The sequence below is a fragment of the Coenobita brevimanus genome, chromosome 33 (genome assembly GCF_032717465.1).
Source record: "Coenobita brevimanus isolate Jiangsu-jjx chromosome 33, ASM3271746v2, whole genome shotgun sequence".
In the NCBI taxonomy this organism is placed as follows: domain Eukaryota; kingdom Metazoa; phylum Arthropoda; class Malacostraca; order Decapoda; family Coenobitidae; genus Coenobita; species Coenobita brevimanus.
In genome coordinates, this window is record NC_136986.1 from 1927082 (window position 1) to 1944044 (window position 16963).

The 16963-nt window shown below is 39.7% G+C and overlaps 1 protein-coding gene and 1 pseudogene across 1 annotated transcript in view; both read right to left on the bottom strand.

Annotated features, from left to right (window-relative positions):
* Positions 1 to 16963, bottom strand: part of LOC145395711 (fibrocystin-L-like) — a 304791-nt gene that overhangs the window by 164971 nt on the left and 122857 nt on the right. Inside the window, exons 50-52 of the mRNA XM_080269252.1 lie at positions 11593 to 11774; positions 10397 to 10563; positions 8973 to 9211 (exon numbers count right to left, since the gene is read on the bottom strand). Coding sequence (XP_080125378.1) covers positions 8973 to 9211; positions 10397 to 10563; positions 11593 to 11774 — 588 coding nt within the window. The remainder of the gene's footprint in view (positions 1 to 8972; positions 9212 to 10396; positions 10564 to 11592; positions 11775 to 16963) is intronic.
* On the bottom strand, positions 3369 to 3488 carry LOC145395945 (5S ribosomal RNA; annotated as a pseudogene).

Here is a 16963-nt window from a genome sequence, read left to right on the forward strand (position 1 = left end):
TACCCCACAATTCGATGCTCCCAGCTGGCAGCTAGAGCTGACATTCAGCAGACGATGTGTACTGATGCTCAGTCTAGGCACTGTCCATTTTTCTATGCAACAGTTTTCCATAATTTTTAAACAGAAGGTCCAGCAGGGCAGTAGACACACGTGAGTTTGTTATTGTTTATGATTGTAATGTACGATCTTCAGCCGTCTCGTGAATACACGGCAGGTCCAGCTGGGCAGTAGACACACGTGTTTGTTATTGTTTGTGATCGTAATGTACGATCTTCAGCTGTGTTGTGCTACCATATCTTAACAAAGAATCATTACATGTTTCTTGTAACAATATTTATTTCTGATTTGATGAACAAATACCTGCAATGGATGTAAAATAAAGCTTATCGATATTTAAGGAAGGAAAGAATACAGGTAATAACCGTCCCAATACAGAGATGGTAGACTCAGCCCACCATTTTTTTATTCTATTTGACTATATTACAACCTCTCTTCCTTGTAGCAGCAAGTAAAATAATGTTGTTAAAATTTCTCCCTTCCTTTTAGTGAAGGACGGCACATAAAATGACTGGGGTTTAGATGACCTACTTTGATGTCGAAAATTAAATAATCTTGTGAAAAGTGGCAGCTTTTCCTTGGATAGTGACACGGGAACTAGCCCATCCACTCTCAACACACCTTCACTTGCCACTCAAACCAGTCTTCACTTTATTTCTGGTAAGGATTTTTCGTATTACAGCTCTTTATAATCGGTTTAATGTCTTTTCAGGCACATGTTTATTGTGTCATGCTGATTTAGCAGTAGCAAACACTATCTATCTATCTATCTATAGCCCGACGCCCTAATCCCGCAAAGGGTGGCCGCAGACAAAACGCCTCCAAGTCACTCTGTCACCCACCATTTGACTCCCCTCCCCCCAACTCACCCCCCCCTCCCTCATATACAAACACGCTTCATTGAATTTTGGGTAGGGCCTGTTTGGTGTTATTGTACTTTCTGATAGGGTAGGTACGTGTCCTACCATAACGTTCCTCTATTTTTCCCACTGATTCTTAACTTCACACTTTGACGCTTCACGGTTTGCGAGGTTTTGGCAGAACATCCAAGCAACGAAAATCGAGAATTTACTGTATACAGTATACTATCAATCTATCTATATATATATATATATATATATATATATATATATATATCTAACTATCTATTGCCAGACGCCTCAATCCCGTTCGGGGTGTCCACAAACAAATAGCCTCCACGTCGCCCTGTCCCCCGCCATTTCACTGCCCCGCTCCCAACTCACACCCCCTCTCTCACATACCTCTCCACCCCATCCCTCCATCTCATCCTCGGCCTCCTCCTCCCTCTTCCCTCCTCCACCTCACTCACATACACTCTCTTCGTCAGTCTTTCACCCTCCATCCTCTCCACATGGTCAAACCACCTCAGTGTATTCCTCCTCACGCTTCCTATCACATCCACATCCACACCATAATGCTCCTTTATATCCTCATTTGTCAGCCTGTCTCTCCATGTGACTCCACAGGCTCCTCTTAAATAACTCATTTCCACTGCTCTCACTCTTGACTTGTGTCCTTCCATCAACGTCCAAGTTTCACTTCCATACGTTAGAGTTCGTATCACAGTACTGTCATGTAGTAACTTTTTCACTTCCATGCTCACTTCCCCGCTTCTTAGCACTGTTTTCAAGGAACCAGCAACCTTTCTTCCCTGCTGTACCCTTTCAAGCACTTCACCCTCCAAACCTCCATCCTTACTCATCACACTACCCAAGTACTTAAACATACTCACATTTTCCATTTCCTCCTCATCCAGCTTGTCAGCACATTCAGTGGCTTCATTTCTCTCGAAGACAAAAACTTTACTCTTCCCTACATTCACCTTTAGATTCCGTTTCTTACACACTCTCCCAAACTCATCCACCAAGCCTTGCAGCTCTCTTTCATCTTCACTCAACAACACAGTATCATCTGCAAACAACAGTACAGGGAGTTTCCAAACACTACCCTCTCTCACCATGGCCACAACATCCACTATCCTACCTCGTACCTCTTTTATTACCCCATCCATGTACAGATTGAACAACCATGGAGACATGACACATCCCTGTTTCAACCCAACCTTCAAAGAGAAAGATTCAATCAGTTCACCATCCACATGCACTGCAGCCTTAGCACCATCATACATACTCTTCACAGCATTCAACAACTTCTCATCTACTCCATATATTCTTAATACTTTCCACAATCCTTGTCTATCTACCCTGTCATATGCTTTCTCCAAATCCATGAATGCAGCGTACAACTTCTTCCCCTTCTCTAGAAACTTTTCCACTAATGATCTATATATATATATATTCCTCATCTTGCCCTTGGGTAGGAAAGGAGGTTTGGATAATGATGATGATGATGATGATGAAGATGATGATGATGATGATGATATATATATATATATACAGTAAAACCTCGATATAACAGACTTCAATAGACCGGAATTCACTTTTATCGGACTCGAGGAGCTCTATCTATCTATCTATCTATTGCCATATGCCTCAATCCTTTCTCGGGGTGGCCATAAACAAATCGCCTCAACTTCGCCCTGTCCCCCGCCATATCACTACCCCGCTCCCAGCTCACACCCCCCTCTCTCATATACCTCTCCACCCCATCCCTCCATCTCATCCTCGGCCTCCCCCTCCCTCTTCCCCCCTCCACCTCACTCACATACACTCTCTTCGTCAGTCTTTCACCCTCCATCTTCTCCACATGGCCAAACCACCTCAGTGTATTCCTCCTCACGCTTCCTATCACATCCACATTCACACCACAACGCTCCTTTATATCTTCATTTGTTAGCCTGTCTCTCCATGTGACTCCACAGGCTCCTCTTAAATAACTCATTTCCACTGCTTTCACTCGACTTGTGTCCTTCCTACATATCGGAAAAAGTCCGATAAAGCCAGAAGCAGTTTTGACTGTCTGATCACTTCAGCTATGTTCACCACAATAAGGTAAATAAAAGACATGTTTATCAGTGTACAGTACAGTATTATTATTTATATTATACCATTTGATTAATGTAGTGAAGTTATAACACAGTACAGTACCACAATGTCAAAACAGTTTAAAAACCGTTCATGCGATCTGGACTAATGTCTGATATATCGGAATTTTGCATTTTTCAGAATGGTTTGGGCCCCAATTAGTCTGTTACAGTGAGGTCTTACTATACTGTGTGTATATTCATTGCCAGACGCCATGTATCCCAAACGGGGTGGTCAAGGGCTTAGAGTTAATTGTTTTACAGGGAGGGACACTAATCCTCCACCAACACCACTTGACACGTAGGGATGCCAACAGCATCTGGTGTTCCCAGGCGGTCACCCATCCAAGTACTAACCAGACCCAACGTTGCTTAACTTCACTGATTGGACGGGAAGCGGTGTACTCAACGTGGCATTATATATATATATATATATATATATATATATATATATATACTGTATATATATATATATTGTTACGCTGTCCGCCTTTCCGTTCCCACGGGTGCAGCCGTTACAGCTGGGCTAGGGGATTATGCAGTATGTATCCGTGTCATTCGTGGAGTTTAAATTAGCGAGTGTTACAAGTTCTTTTGTTTCTTTCGTTCCCGCCACTGAGGGCAATTTTATTTCATACCATGCTGAGTATGCATTTGATTATTTTGATTGTCTTATGTGAGCTACCAGTATATTTAATGATGTTTTGCTTGCATTAGAAGTACCAATTCATTGTAGAGAGAGAGAGGGGCATGAATTTAAGTTCCTTGTTAATTAATCTGATTCATGCGTTCGCGCTTGACTGCACGAGCCTTGATCAGGCAGTGTCTTCCCAACCAGCTTCAGTATCGGGTGTTTGTACACTCTCTCTCTCTCCCCAGTCATTTTTTGTGCCGAGTTGGCGTTTCCATTTAAGTTTATTTTATTCTTTTGTTGCTGACTGAGGGAAGTAGTTATTTTATTTGTTTTGTGCCTTGCTGTCTTTGGGGGGCCAGTCTGGCTCACCGTAGTCTCTCGCTGCCTTAATTAACGTTCCCCCAACACACGTACATACACACACACCCCTAACCCCTACACATTTTAATCCCATCTCCTTGCACAGGGCTAGTGAGAACTATCGTGAGCCGTCAACTGCGTTCCCCCCTGGACACGGGTTAAGTAGAAAGTCGTCACCACCGGAAGTAAGTGGGAGGTGTTCCTGTAGACTGTCTCGGGCGGCATTACTTCCGGTAGTGACGATAGTAGGCTAGATTTATAGGTAGGCTGTTCCGTTTGTTAGTCAAAGTACACACTGTTGCGTTCTTAAGTAAGTACTTTTCCGTTGCGCAGTTTTTCTCTAGTTTGCGGAGTGTGAGTGCCGGGGTCTGCGTTATTTTTGCAACGCAGCGGAGGCCGACTATCTAAGGCTGCCTTGTTGTCTTTTTGTAATAGCCCCGGGCTGGCGCTACCGTAACAATATATATACATATATATATATATATATATATAGTCATCCCTTAACATCCACGGTTTTAACATACATGGTTTTGAATATCTAGGGATGGCTACAGAAAGAAAAAAAATATCTTGCTGAACTCTGCTGACACTGTAACATTATCCCAGGCACAGTTCATGGCTGTTTTGGTACAGAACTGGCATTATCCAGTGAATGAAATATACTGTAACACTCTTCCTTTTGGAGGGCACTGGGATGAGCACAGTATTCAGAAAAGGCCATGCAAGAGTACGCTATTCATTATTTTTAACTTTCAGTGTTCTTGTATTAAATAAAGTAGTTGTTTAGTGTTCTTGTATTAAATAAAGTGGTTGTAAACATGCACACTGGGTTTTTCTTTTAGATATCTAAGGAAATGGGGGGTCCAGAGGTGCTTTTAAGGGGGGCAGCAGATATCCATGGATTTTTAACATTTGTGGGTGTCTCTGTTACCTAACCCCCACAGATGTTAAGGGATGACTGTGTATATATATATATATATATATATATATATATATATATATATATATATACAGTAAGACCTCACTATAACGGACTAATTGGGGCCCAAGCCAGTCTGAAAAACGCGAAATTCCGATAAAAGCGACATTCGGACTTCCCACCCCTAATCCGGAATTCTTCCGATATATCAGACATTAGTCCTGATCATATGAACGTTTTAAAACTGTTCTGACTACCATTGCCATACTGTACTGCATTATAACTTCACTACATTAATCGAATGGTAAAATACTGTATATATAATAATACTGTACTGTACACTGATAAACATGTCTTTTATTTACCTTATTGTGGTGAGCATACCTGAACTGGTCAGGCAGTCCGGACTGCTTCTGGCTTTATCGGACTTTTTCCAATACCTGTATACAGTATAGGAACTTAGTCCGGTAGCTCCTCAAGTCCAATAAAAGCGAATTCTGGTCTATTGAAGTCCGTTACATTGAGGTTTTACTGTATGTATATATATATACAGTATATATATATATATATATATAGATATATATATATATATATAGATATATATATATATATATGTATATATACTGTATATACATATCTACAGGCAAACCCTGATTACCATACCCCTAGATGCAATACCTGGAATAGTGATGGGGGTAGAAATACCACCTTACCCATGGTTTTGCGATGAGTTTTTTTTTTAAATCGATTTTTGTGATAATTTAGACTTAAATTGTGTGTTTTGGTTGGTTAATTAATGTGTTTTAGTCATACGTGGAGTGAACACTGTCATTTAGGGTACAGATTCTTGCCCATCTGATGAGGTATAAAGTAGTGTGGACAACTAGGAGATGCAACAAAGAATAATTCGTGTTTGACCACTGAACTGTCATCCAACTTATCATGGAACACATAATAATAATTTTAAATTAATATTAATAATTATGAAAACTTTAAAAAGTAAATATTTCATGCACTGACAAAAACTGTGACATCCATAAATCATGTGTTGACGTTCGGGCTGTTCAAGGAAAAACACTTTGAGAATACAAGGGAATTTCAAAATAACTGCTGGAAAATAAGGGAGAAGAAAATAAATGTCAGCAACCATAACAGTAGCTAAACCGACATAAAGAGGGACCACTGAAAAGGCTATCCTGATTGCATCATCGATCAATAAATCACGTACTGTATTTACATGCGGGTTGTTGAAGGGGAAATGCTTTGAAAATACAAAGGAATTTCTAAATAAATGTTGGAAAATAAGAGTGAAGAAAATAAAGGAGCTCTGCAATGAGAACAGTAACAAAAACAGCATTAAGACGGGCCGTTGAAAAGGCTATCCCGACTGCATCATCGATCGCATTCCCCGTCAAGAGAATTCCCTTTCAAAACATCAATGATTTTCCATCACAACAATTCGCACCTTGGACGAGTCTGCATCATTCATACATAATCATTATGCACAGCAGATGTTTATCAATTTGTCCTGGGACCGTCTGATGGAAGGATTGTATAAAATGCTGCTGCATCTTCACTACCGAGTTTGAATACGAGTTGGAGATCGCATTCTCCAGTGACTTTGACTGGGTACAAGTGAGAAGGGCACTGGTTTTAGGCTTAGGTTAGCTTCTTTTACAGCTGTTAGGCCATTTAGATTGGCTTTAAGCCTATTTTTTTGGACTCACTTGGGTGGGTTTAGGATTTGGTAGGGGGGGGAACCCAAGGCTCAAAAACACATCCTTATACTTTGCATGTTAAATCTATCCTGAGATATGATACCCAGCCTAGTGATGAGTTTTTACTTGACCAGTTGCATTGTTAACTTATACTGCACTGGGGAAGAAAAAAAAAAACTAATATCCCTCTATGCTGGCTGATTTTTTTTTTTTCTGGTTAAATGGGCTTAATGCATCAATATAAGATCCCTGGCACTAATAAAAGTAATCACTAAGGCCAGACAGTTGGCTGAAACGAGTCAGGTTGGTGCCACTCTGCCTCTGAAATCTTCGAGGTTACTAAGACAGCAAAGCGTCTGTGAGCTTGTGAACCGATTTTGGATTTTTTTGCAGGTAAATGGGCTTAATACATCAATATAAGAGTCCTGGCACTAATAAAAGCAATTATCAAAGTCAGAAAGTAAGCTGAATCGTCAGGCTGGTGCCACTTGACCTCTGAAATCTTCAAGGTTACTGAGAGAACAGAGTGGCTGTGAGGCTGTAAGACTCACTCGCCTCTCACGCTCCTAAATCAGTGTTGAAAACGCAGGGGAGAAATGTCCGAAGTTAGCAAGATGTACGTTATTACCTTCCATTTTACTTCAGTTGCTTGCAATGACTTCTCAATGCTGCAGGACGTAAATGTACAACACCAGCGTTTCTGAAGGGGATGAAGATCTGCGCTGCTAACGTGGTATGGGTTAAACTGGGGTATACCTAAATAAAGATATCCATTTATCCATCTATCTACAGTATATATCTATAATCTGTATATACAGAGTGACAGGTATACATATACAGGTATACCCCAGTATATGATGCCACTAGTAGCGATACCCCAGCTTAGCGATGGGGGTAGAAATACCACCATACCTCGCCTAACGATGGCCAAACTCCGGTTCAACGATAGGTTTAGATTTTTCTTTACCAATGTTGATGATATTTTAGACTTAAATTTTGTGTTCAGGTTGATTTATAAACTGTTTTTAGACTTAAATTAATGTGTTTTGGCCATAGATGGGGTGAACATAGTCATTTCGGGGTACAGTTTACTAAGTTTGACTTTTTCCAGACATATTTGATGATTTTCAGATTTTACTTTTGGGTTTAGGTGAGTTATTAACTGCTTGTAGGCTTAGTTTAGCTTGTTTTAAAGCTATCCGGGGGTTCAGGTAGGCTAGAAACTTGTTTTTGGATTCATTTGGGTGGGTTTAGGACTTGGTTGGGGGGGAAACCCAAGGCTCAAAAACGTATCCCTATACTTTACATGTTAAATCTACCTCAATATACAATACCCCACCTAGCAATGGGTTTTTACTTAAACAGTTGCATCATTAAACCCAAGTATACTTGTATAAGTACAGCAACTAATAATGAGGACTTAGTGCAATGACATGTCAGAAAAATATGAGGATGAAACAGACAAAAAGTAAAATCTCTGTCTTCTATCTATCTACTGCCAGACGCCTCACTCCCGTAAGGGGTGGACACAAACAAATCGCCTCCATGTTGCCCTGTCCAATGCCACTTCACTGCCTTGCTCCCAGCTCACATCCCCCTCTCTCATATACCTCTCCACTCCATCCCATCATCTCATCCTTGGCATCCTCCTCCCTCTTCCCTCCTCCATCTTACTCACATACACTTTTCTCATCAGTCTCTCACTCTCCATCCTCTCCACATGGCCAAACTACCTCAATGTATTTCTCCTAACACTTTCTATCACATCCATATCCACACCACAGTGCTCCTTCACTTCCTCATTTGTCAGTCTGTCTCTTCATCATGTACTTCCACATGCTCCTCTCAAATAACTCATTTTCACTGCTGTCACTCTTGACTTGAGTCCTTCCAACAAGGTCCAAGCTTTACTTTGATATGTTAGAGTTGGTATCACAATACTGTAATGTCATGCAGTGACTTTTTAAATTCGATGCTCACTTCCCTGTTCATTATCACTGCTTTCAAAGAACCAGCAACCTTTCATTCCTGTTGTATCCTTTCAAGCACTCACCCTCTAAACTTCCATCCTTACTCATCACATTACCCAAGTACTTAAATGCACTCACATTTTTCATTTTCTCTACATCCAACCTCACTGTACATTCACTGACTTCACTTTTCTCAAAGACCATAACTTTACTCTTCTCTACATTCATCTTTAGATTCTCTTTTTTACACACACTCCCAAACTCATTCTCTATCTTACTGTAAACAATAAACTCATTTCCAAGGTCTCACCTGGCTTCCATTTTTCGTCGCAGCCCTCAATGGTCCCTGAAAAGTCTGTGTTGATTGCACCCCGGATCTTCACATTGCGGCTCAGTAAACCGACTTCAGCACGAGTCTCTACAGTGCGGCCACCAAAGGTTTGTTCAAAGGAGATGTGTTCATACTGCAGGGCCTCTGTCAGAGTCAGGATCTTCTTATCGGCAGACACTGAGGCAATCTCACGCACCTCATTCTGATTCTCCATGAATCTGGGAAGTTCATTATCGTCATCATCATCATTTATAACTTTTTCATCATTATTATCATCATTATTCTGATATTCATTTGTTTGCTGTATTTATTTTTCTGTTAACAAGGAAAGTATGATGGTCATCTACCTTTATAGAGCATGTAATGAACTAAGATGGCCAAAGCTTTGGGTCCTTTCTTGACAAAAGAGGTAAAATGGGATTGGCTGTTATCATTTTTGTTGCCAACATATTAAATTACAGTTATTTTACTGAACTTTATGAACAGTAGAAAATTTGTCACAATATGGCAGAGGAGAAGGTGACATGGAGGCTGTTTGTTTGTGGCCACCCCTTATGGGATTAAGGCATCTGGCAACAGACAGATGAAGACTTTTTTTTTTTTTTTTTTTTTTTTTTAATATACTGTATATCAGGAATAACCCAAGCCTGCAAAACTGCCCTTTCCTAATAGAGCTGAGGGGAAAAACAAAAAAAAAATACTCACTTCAAGATGCTGGGCATTGTGCTTAAAACAGTGGTCATATGTAGTGAAAGAAAGAACTGATTCAGGGCCAGAATTGACCAGCTGTGTATGAAACAGTAGATTATGTCTTGCATTACAAAACTGGATTATTTATGCTGTGGTAGTGTGGTAGACAGGAGCTGACCAATTGTGCATATGAAGAAATAAGATTGCACAGTTTTGCATTACAGAACTGGATTAGTTATGTTGAGGTAATAAAGGATGGCTACATTTGACTCTGGGAGGTGCTACCATGAGAGTAAAGTGTAGCCACATAATCATAATTCTTAGGCAGGTAATATTCAGACATAAGTAAATAGGATCAAGGTGTATGCTGGAACTCTGTTTTACTAATCTTATTATACATCTTAGATTTTTCTCCCAATGATTTCCAGCAACATTAGAATGTAGGTAACAGGTTCTGGCACTTGGTTCGGGTTCCAGTTCATAGAAAAAATTAACAGCTGCACCATGCCCAAGCCCAATACCTTAAGAGGAAGCAGGACATAATTTTTAAACATACAGTACTGTATCTCTGCATGTATGTATGTATGTATGTATGTATGATATGTATGTAAAGTATGTATAGTATGTATGTATGGTATGTATGTATGAATGTATGTATGTATGTATAGTATGTATGTATGTATGTATGTAATTAGACTACTACCTCCACTCACCTGAATTCTGTGGTGGCAATAACTATTTTGTCCCCAGCCTTCCATGTGACAGGCAGCTTAACTGTGATGGTGGTGTCCCCAGGTGAGGCAGTGGTGGCCAGGTGTGTCCACGTGATGGGGATGTGGGCTCCATGGAGTTCCAGGCTACCCTCCCTCACTGCCAACACCTGAGAGAATTGGGTAGAGAAAATTGTATGAGGTTGAATAGATGAACAGCTCCCAGCCCTCACTGCCAACATCTGGGAGAAGTTGATACATGAAGCAAACAGAAGGACAGGCTGCCTGCCATAACTGTCCACACCTGGAAAAAGTGGGCAGAGAAGACTGTAAGCTGAATGGAAAGAAGGATATATTGATGGGTATGTTGAAGGATGGTAAATGAGAATTATAAATTGCTCCAACATCCACTGCCCTACCTTGTATCTGTTATATAACCCCATCCATATACAGATTGAACAACCATGAAGACATGACACACCCCTCTTTCAATCCAACCTTCAAATTGAAAAATTTACTCAGTTTGCTGTCCACACGTGCTGCAGCCATAGCACCCTCATATATACTCTTGACAGCATTCAACAACTTCCCATTTACTCCATAATTATATTCTTAATACTGTACTTTCACAATCCTTGTCTATCTATCCTGCCATATGAGTTCTCCATATCCATGAAGGCCGCATACAACTTCTTTCCCTTCTCTAGAAACTTTTCCGCTAAAGACCTACCAATGAATATCTGATCTACACAACCTCTTCCCTTCCTAAAACCTCCTTGTTCTTCTCCAGCTAATTCTTCTGTTATTTCCCTAATTCTGCCAATAAGTATCCTACCATATACTTTTCCTATTACACTAAGAAGACAAATGCCTCTATGATTACGTGGAATCCAGTCTAATAATTTCCTATCCTCATACATGTTTAAAAACAGGCAATCACAAATTAAGGATGTGCCTACACCTGTAGATACTTGGTTTTAACTCAATGAGTTTGGGGAATTCTTTTTCCTTTATTTTTGCCATCTTCTGGCGACTTTCTTCAGCTTACAATAAACTGGAGGGATTACAAATGGCATTGGTAAGCCCTTCAATTAGGCAGGACTTTCTTTTAAGTTGAATGAAATCGTCTAGTAGCAGCTAGGACGTGCTAATAATGATGTCACCCAGATACAAGGGGTTAATAATCTGGCCAACAGTACCTTTGCTCCATAGTGTGGAAGCTCAATTGACTTTGTGTTGCCATGAAGTTCAATGACAGCTTGCCCCTGGAATGGCTTGTCTTCACTACCAATGTTGAGGGAGCCATCATCCAAGATGAGAATGTACTCTGCTCGCAGCACCAATTCAGTTGTGGCTTCTTCGTCAAATACGACATGTCCACCTAGAAAAACAACATAAGCAGGACAATAATTATTAGAATTGAAGAATTAACCATATGTACCTGAACAACCTATCAATCTATTAATCAACTGTAATTGAACTATTTACCAGTTATAAATAGAGAAGTCTCCAATCTGTTTCGTATGACATATCTATCTTATCCTTGCATTCACTCCATGATCAAGTTTATTATAAATGACTAAACTCTTATCTCTCACCTAGCTGGAGATGTTCTACTTCCAGATTTAATAGTAGTAATAACAATAATGATAATAATAATAATAATAATAATAATAATAATAATAATAATAATAATCCATCCATCCATCCATCATCCAATTCTACATTGCCCCATGACGAGCGTAGGAGCCCGAGGCTAGGCAAGTTGGTCCTGACATTTAAGATGAGAGTGATCAGCCTCACTCATCCCTGAATGGCATTATGTGAGCAGTAACCCCAACCATCCCTTGGATATAAACCTTCACTGGCTCAATCTGACTGGAGCACAGTAATTACACATTAAACCACCAGGCGTCATAATTTGGTTATATGGTTACCATGCAACATAGTAAATGGTTTCCTGGTGTACCGGAAACCATTTGGCTTGTCACTCAGTGTTGAGTCACCCACAGGCAGAAGGAAGAGGAAAGAATGAAGGATACAAAGATAAAAGAGGGTGAGTAAAGTCACTCATAGGCAGAAGGACGTGGAAAGAATGAAGTAAAGAAAGACAGAAGAGGAAGGAAGGAATGGAGGGAGGAGAGGAAAGGGCAGACACCCGAGAGCAGCACTACATCGAGTGAGTGGATGGTGAGCGCCCCCACCTACCACAAATGATGATAATAATAATAATAATAATTCATCCATCCATCCATCATCCAATCCTACATTGCCCCACGGGCAGCGTAGAAGCCCGGGGCTAGGCAAGTTGGTCCCGACATTTATGACGAAAGTGACCAGCCTCACTCATCCCTGAGTGGCATTAGGTGAGTAATAACCCCAACCCCAACCTTCACTGGCTCAATCCAATTGGAGCGCTGCAATTACCCACTAAACCATCAGGCGCCATAATTTGGTTATGTGGTTACCACCCAGCGTAGTAAATGGTTTCCTGGTGTACAGGAAACCATATGGCTTGTCACTCAGTGTACAGTTGCCCATACGTAGAAGGAAGAGGAAAGAATGAAGGAAAGAAAGACAAAAGAGGGAGTGTAAAGTCACCCATAGGCAGAAGGATGAGGAAAGAATGAAGTAAAGAAAGACAGAAGAGGACAGGAGGGAGGAGAGGAAAGGAGAGACACCCGAGAGCATCACTACACTGAGTGAGTGGATGGTGAGCATCCTAATAATAATAATAATAATAATAATAATAATAATAATAATAATGATATTAATAATCTGGTCTTTTGTTTCTCAAAAGTTCCAGTTCTTCCATTAAGGAATTCACTAGCATTTGACACACTTCCAACATCAACAGTGGCAGCAGTCTAAACTAATCTGGTCTTTTGTTTCTCAAAAGTTCCAGTTCTTCCAGTATGGAATTCACTAGCATTTGACACACTTCCAACATCAATAGTGGCAGCAATTTAAACTACACTCAAACTTCGATTTAAGGGACTAAATGAGGAATCAACTTGTCCCTTACTTGAAAATGTCCATTGTTTTACCACAAATAAAGACAATTTTATTATGAAATGCAATGACTGTTTCACTTATCTTACTTATTTATGTGATAATGAATACTTGTATTAGTTTATGGGTACTGTATAAAGAAACATATTAATGTGTATAACCTTGATATTAAGTATCATTTTTGAGTGGTCTTGTCTGTTTGTCAGGTAGAATATGAAGTCCCTCAAATCCGAAATCCCTTAAATGGAGGTCCCTTGAATCGCGGTTTGAGAGGATAGTCATCCATCATAACACCTCTCCCCAGCTCACAGCTCCTTGAAATAAGAAAATCTTTGAGTTTCCTCTTAAAAGATTAAACAGATGTTAATTGCTTCACGGGTAATGGCAAGCTATTATATAACCAAGGAAATAGACTGATCGGAGAAAGATAACTGGTGAATTGCTGAACAGTACTAGGTTCATAAAAACACAAGGGATTACCTTTGCTTTGTAAAGTCACAACTAAGCGTGCCAATGAAAGTTTCAACAATGTAGAAAGATACTTTAGTTTGCCAAACTTTAGAACCTTGAAAATAATACAGCACAGTCTAAATTCTATTCTAGCCTTTACTGACAACCAGTGCAACTCAACTGGAGATGAGGTACAAGGTTGCTGGGGTTCTTGGGCAAAGGTCAAAGATAAGCCTTCCTCCTCTATTCAACACAGACTGAACCTTCTCTAGTAGATTATTTCAGACCAATGCTTAAGAAGTTGTAATAATCAACACATGACAAAACCACTGTATGGACCAATAATAAGAGGCATCATCTATTTAAAAACTGTTATAGAGTATGCAGGTTTCTAATGTGCAGGTTATGACATCTGTCTGCTTGATTAATATGGTCTTTATAATTTAGTCTGAAATTAATTAAGATATCCAGATTTCCAACAGAGCAGACTGGATGAAATTGTGACTTGCCAGTCTTCAGAGTCAGGGCATTATCAGCGCCACCCTCCTTTCTGTTTTCCCGAATTATAATGATCTCTGTTTTATAATAATTCAGTTTGTCTCCTCTTGGCCATCCAGATATTAACACAGGATATCAGGGATTCCAGATTATTCTTAGTATAATAAATATCAGTCATCTAATCATAAACCTGCATGTCATCAGCACAAAAATGGTAAGACACATCATGTGCACCAAGTATAGATGATAAACTACATGCATAAACTGTAAAACAGAACCGGACCAGAAACAGATCCTCACAAGATTCCAAACAAAAAGGAAAGTGAGTCTGAGCAAGCATGGTCAACAGTACCACGCTCTGAGACCTGTCAGACAGGTACAACTTTAGGAGTAAATGGGCATCACTGCAGACATCATAAAAATGCAGATCATCCAGCAATAGTTCATGATCCACTGTGTCAAAGGCCACAGACAAGCCTAATAGATCAAGGAGAGAGAACATCCTACTACACATTTTTGCCACCACGTCATTATGAATCTTTGTTAAAGCAGTTTCAGTTAAGTAATATTTCCAATATGTAAAGTGAACAGGGCAAACAACTGTATTTCATCCAAGTAGCAGTAGAAGTTGATCGACTATAGCTCACTCAATAATCTTCAACAAGAATGACAGTTTTGAGACATGATGGTAGTTTAACATGCTCTCAACATCGAGACCATGTTTCTTCAAGAACAGGCTGGAGTAAGGCACGTTCTCGGACTGCACAAAGTTTCCTTCTAAGAAGCATGTGTTTACTAATGAAGTCTTCTGCTTGTCTGCACATATCTGACAACTGTGACACATTAAATGAAGCAAGCAAGCTAAATGTTTTATTAAGGTCTCTGATATAACATTTAACTTAACATCCAGTAAATTAAATGATGTATGCATATGACTTCTTGTGCACTGTGACTGGAATTTGATTGAGAATTCTTGACTCAAAGAAGTACTGTCCAATTCATATCATATACAAGCTAGTTGGGCATCATATACAAAGGTTGTTCTGACAGTCACATTCTTCTGACCAACCAGCTTATTCAGTATTAATACTGAAAAAACCAGCTTATTCATAACCACAAACAGCCTTTTGATCAACACTGGATAAACCATTTTGGGGCTTTTACAGTGCGAACAACAGCTCTTCCTGTGGACACATAATGCAACTAAGTCAGGTTGGTACATTGCAAGCACCACTCATATTCCACATTCCTACTTTGTCCATGCAAAGGTCTAATGAATGGACCAAACCATGGAGAATTATCATGTACAATGGTTGTCTTTCCTGCTTCAGGATAGTGAGCATCAAAGACAGACTTAACCTCGTTATTATATACAGTACAGTAAAATCTCAATATAACAGACTTCAATATACCGGGATTCGCTTTTATTGGAGTCGAGGAGCCAACCAGACTAAATTCTTATGTTTCGGAAAAAGTCCGATAAAGCGAGAAGTGGTCCAGGCTGCCTGACCACTTCAGCTATGTTCACCACAATAAGTGTACAGCACAGTATTATTATAGAAATTACTGTATACCATTTGATTATTGTAGTGAATGTATAATACAGTACAGTACTGAAATGGTAGGGAAAACAGTTGGTGATGCCACAGTGAAAAACCGTTGGTGCGATCCAGACTAATGTCTGACATCAGAAGATGTCTGGGTTAGCAGGGGAAAGTCCAGATATCGCTTTCATCAGACTTTTGCTTTTTCTCAAATGGCTTGGGCCCCAATTAGTCCACAACAGTGAGGGTGTACTTTATATTCACTAACCATTATATGAGAGATCAGAAAAGTCAGAGTGGATTAAACACTGATCAGCTTCACAATAAATCAAACTGGTCCATAATCCTATAATTTCTGAACCTTATAACCTTTTCATAACAAGGGGATTCTGGAATTTCTAAAACAAAAGTGATCAAAGCATGGTCTGGGATGAAAGGGTCAATTTCTTCCTCCAACCGACAGGGGATAAGATCAAATCAAAGACATATCTCAGGATGTGAGTTTACTAGGAAACATAATAAAAAATAATTATTATTCTAGCTGATTATTCTGAGAAATTAGGGAGGAAAAATTTTCATGAGAGGGTTGTTGATCCAATACTGTACTGTAACTGAAGTCTCCACAAACAAGCAGGCCAGCAGATTAAAAAATGGCTTCCAGAAATTAACCAAACTCCTCTATGAAACCTCAATCAGTGCCTGGATGACCTGGTCAGTATATGATAATTTTTATTATTGCAATTCTAATACTCTGCTGATGGAAGTTTATTAATACTTTCATAAATTCAATAATGATGGGATAAAGCCCAAATTCATGAAACATTCGTGAATGCCACTGGGTAGATGAGTGCTACAACTCCACCTGGATGACTGGCACCAGACCTGGGAATACTTATTATAGAATTGGTCATAGGCAAAGCATTGTGAACAATATGAATATCAGATTTATACAACCAGATTTCAGTGGAGTTTCATTAAAACAGTCTACCTTAATACAGATGGTACTAATGTTTAGAAGACCAAGTTTTTACTGACCCCCCAGTTAGTTTTTTCAATGGACAAAGTT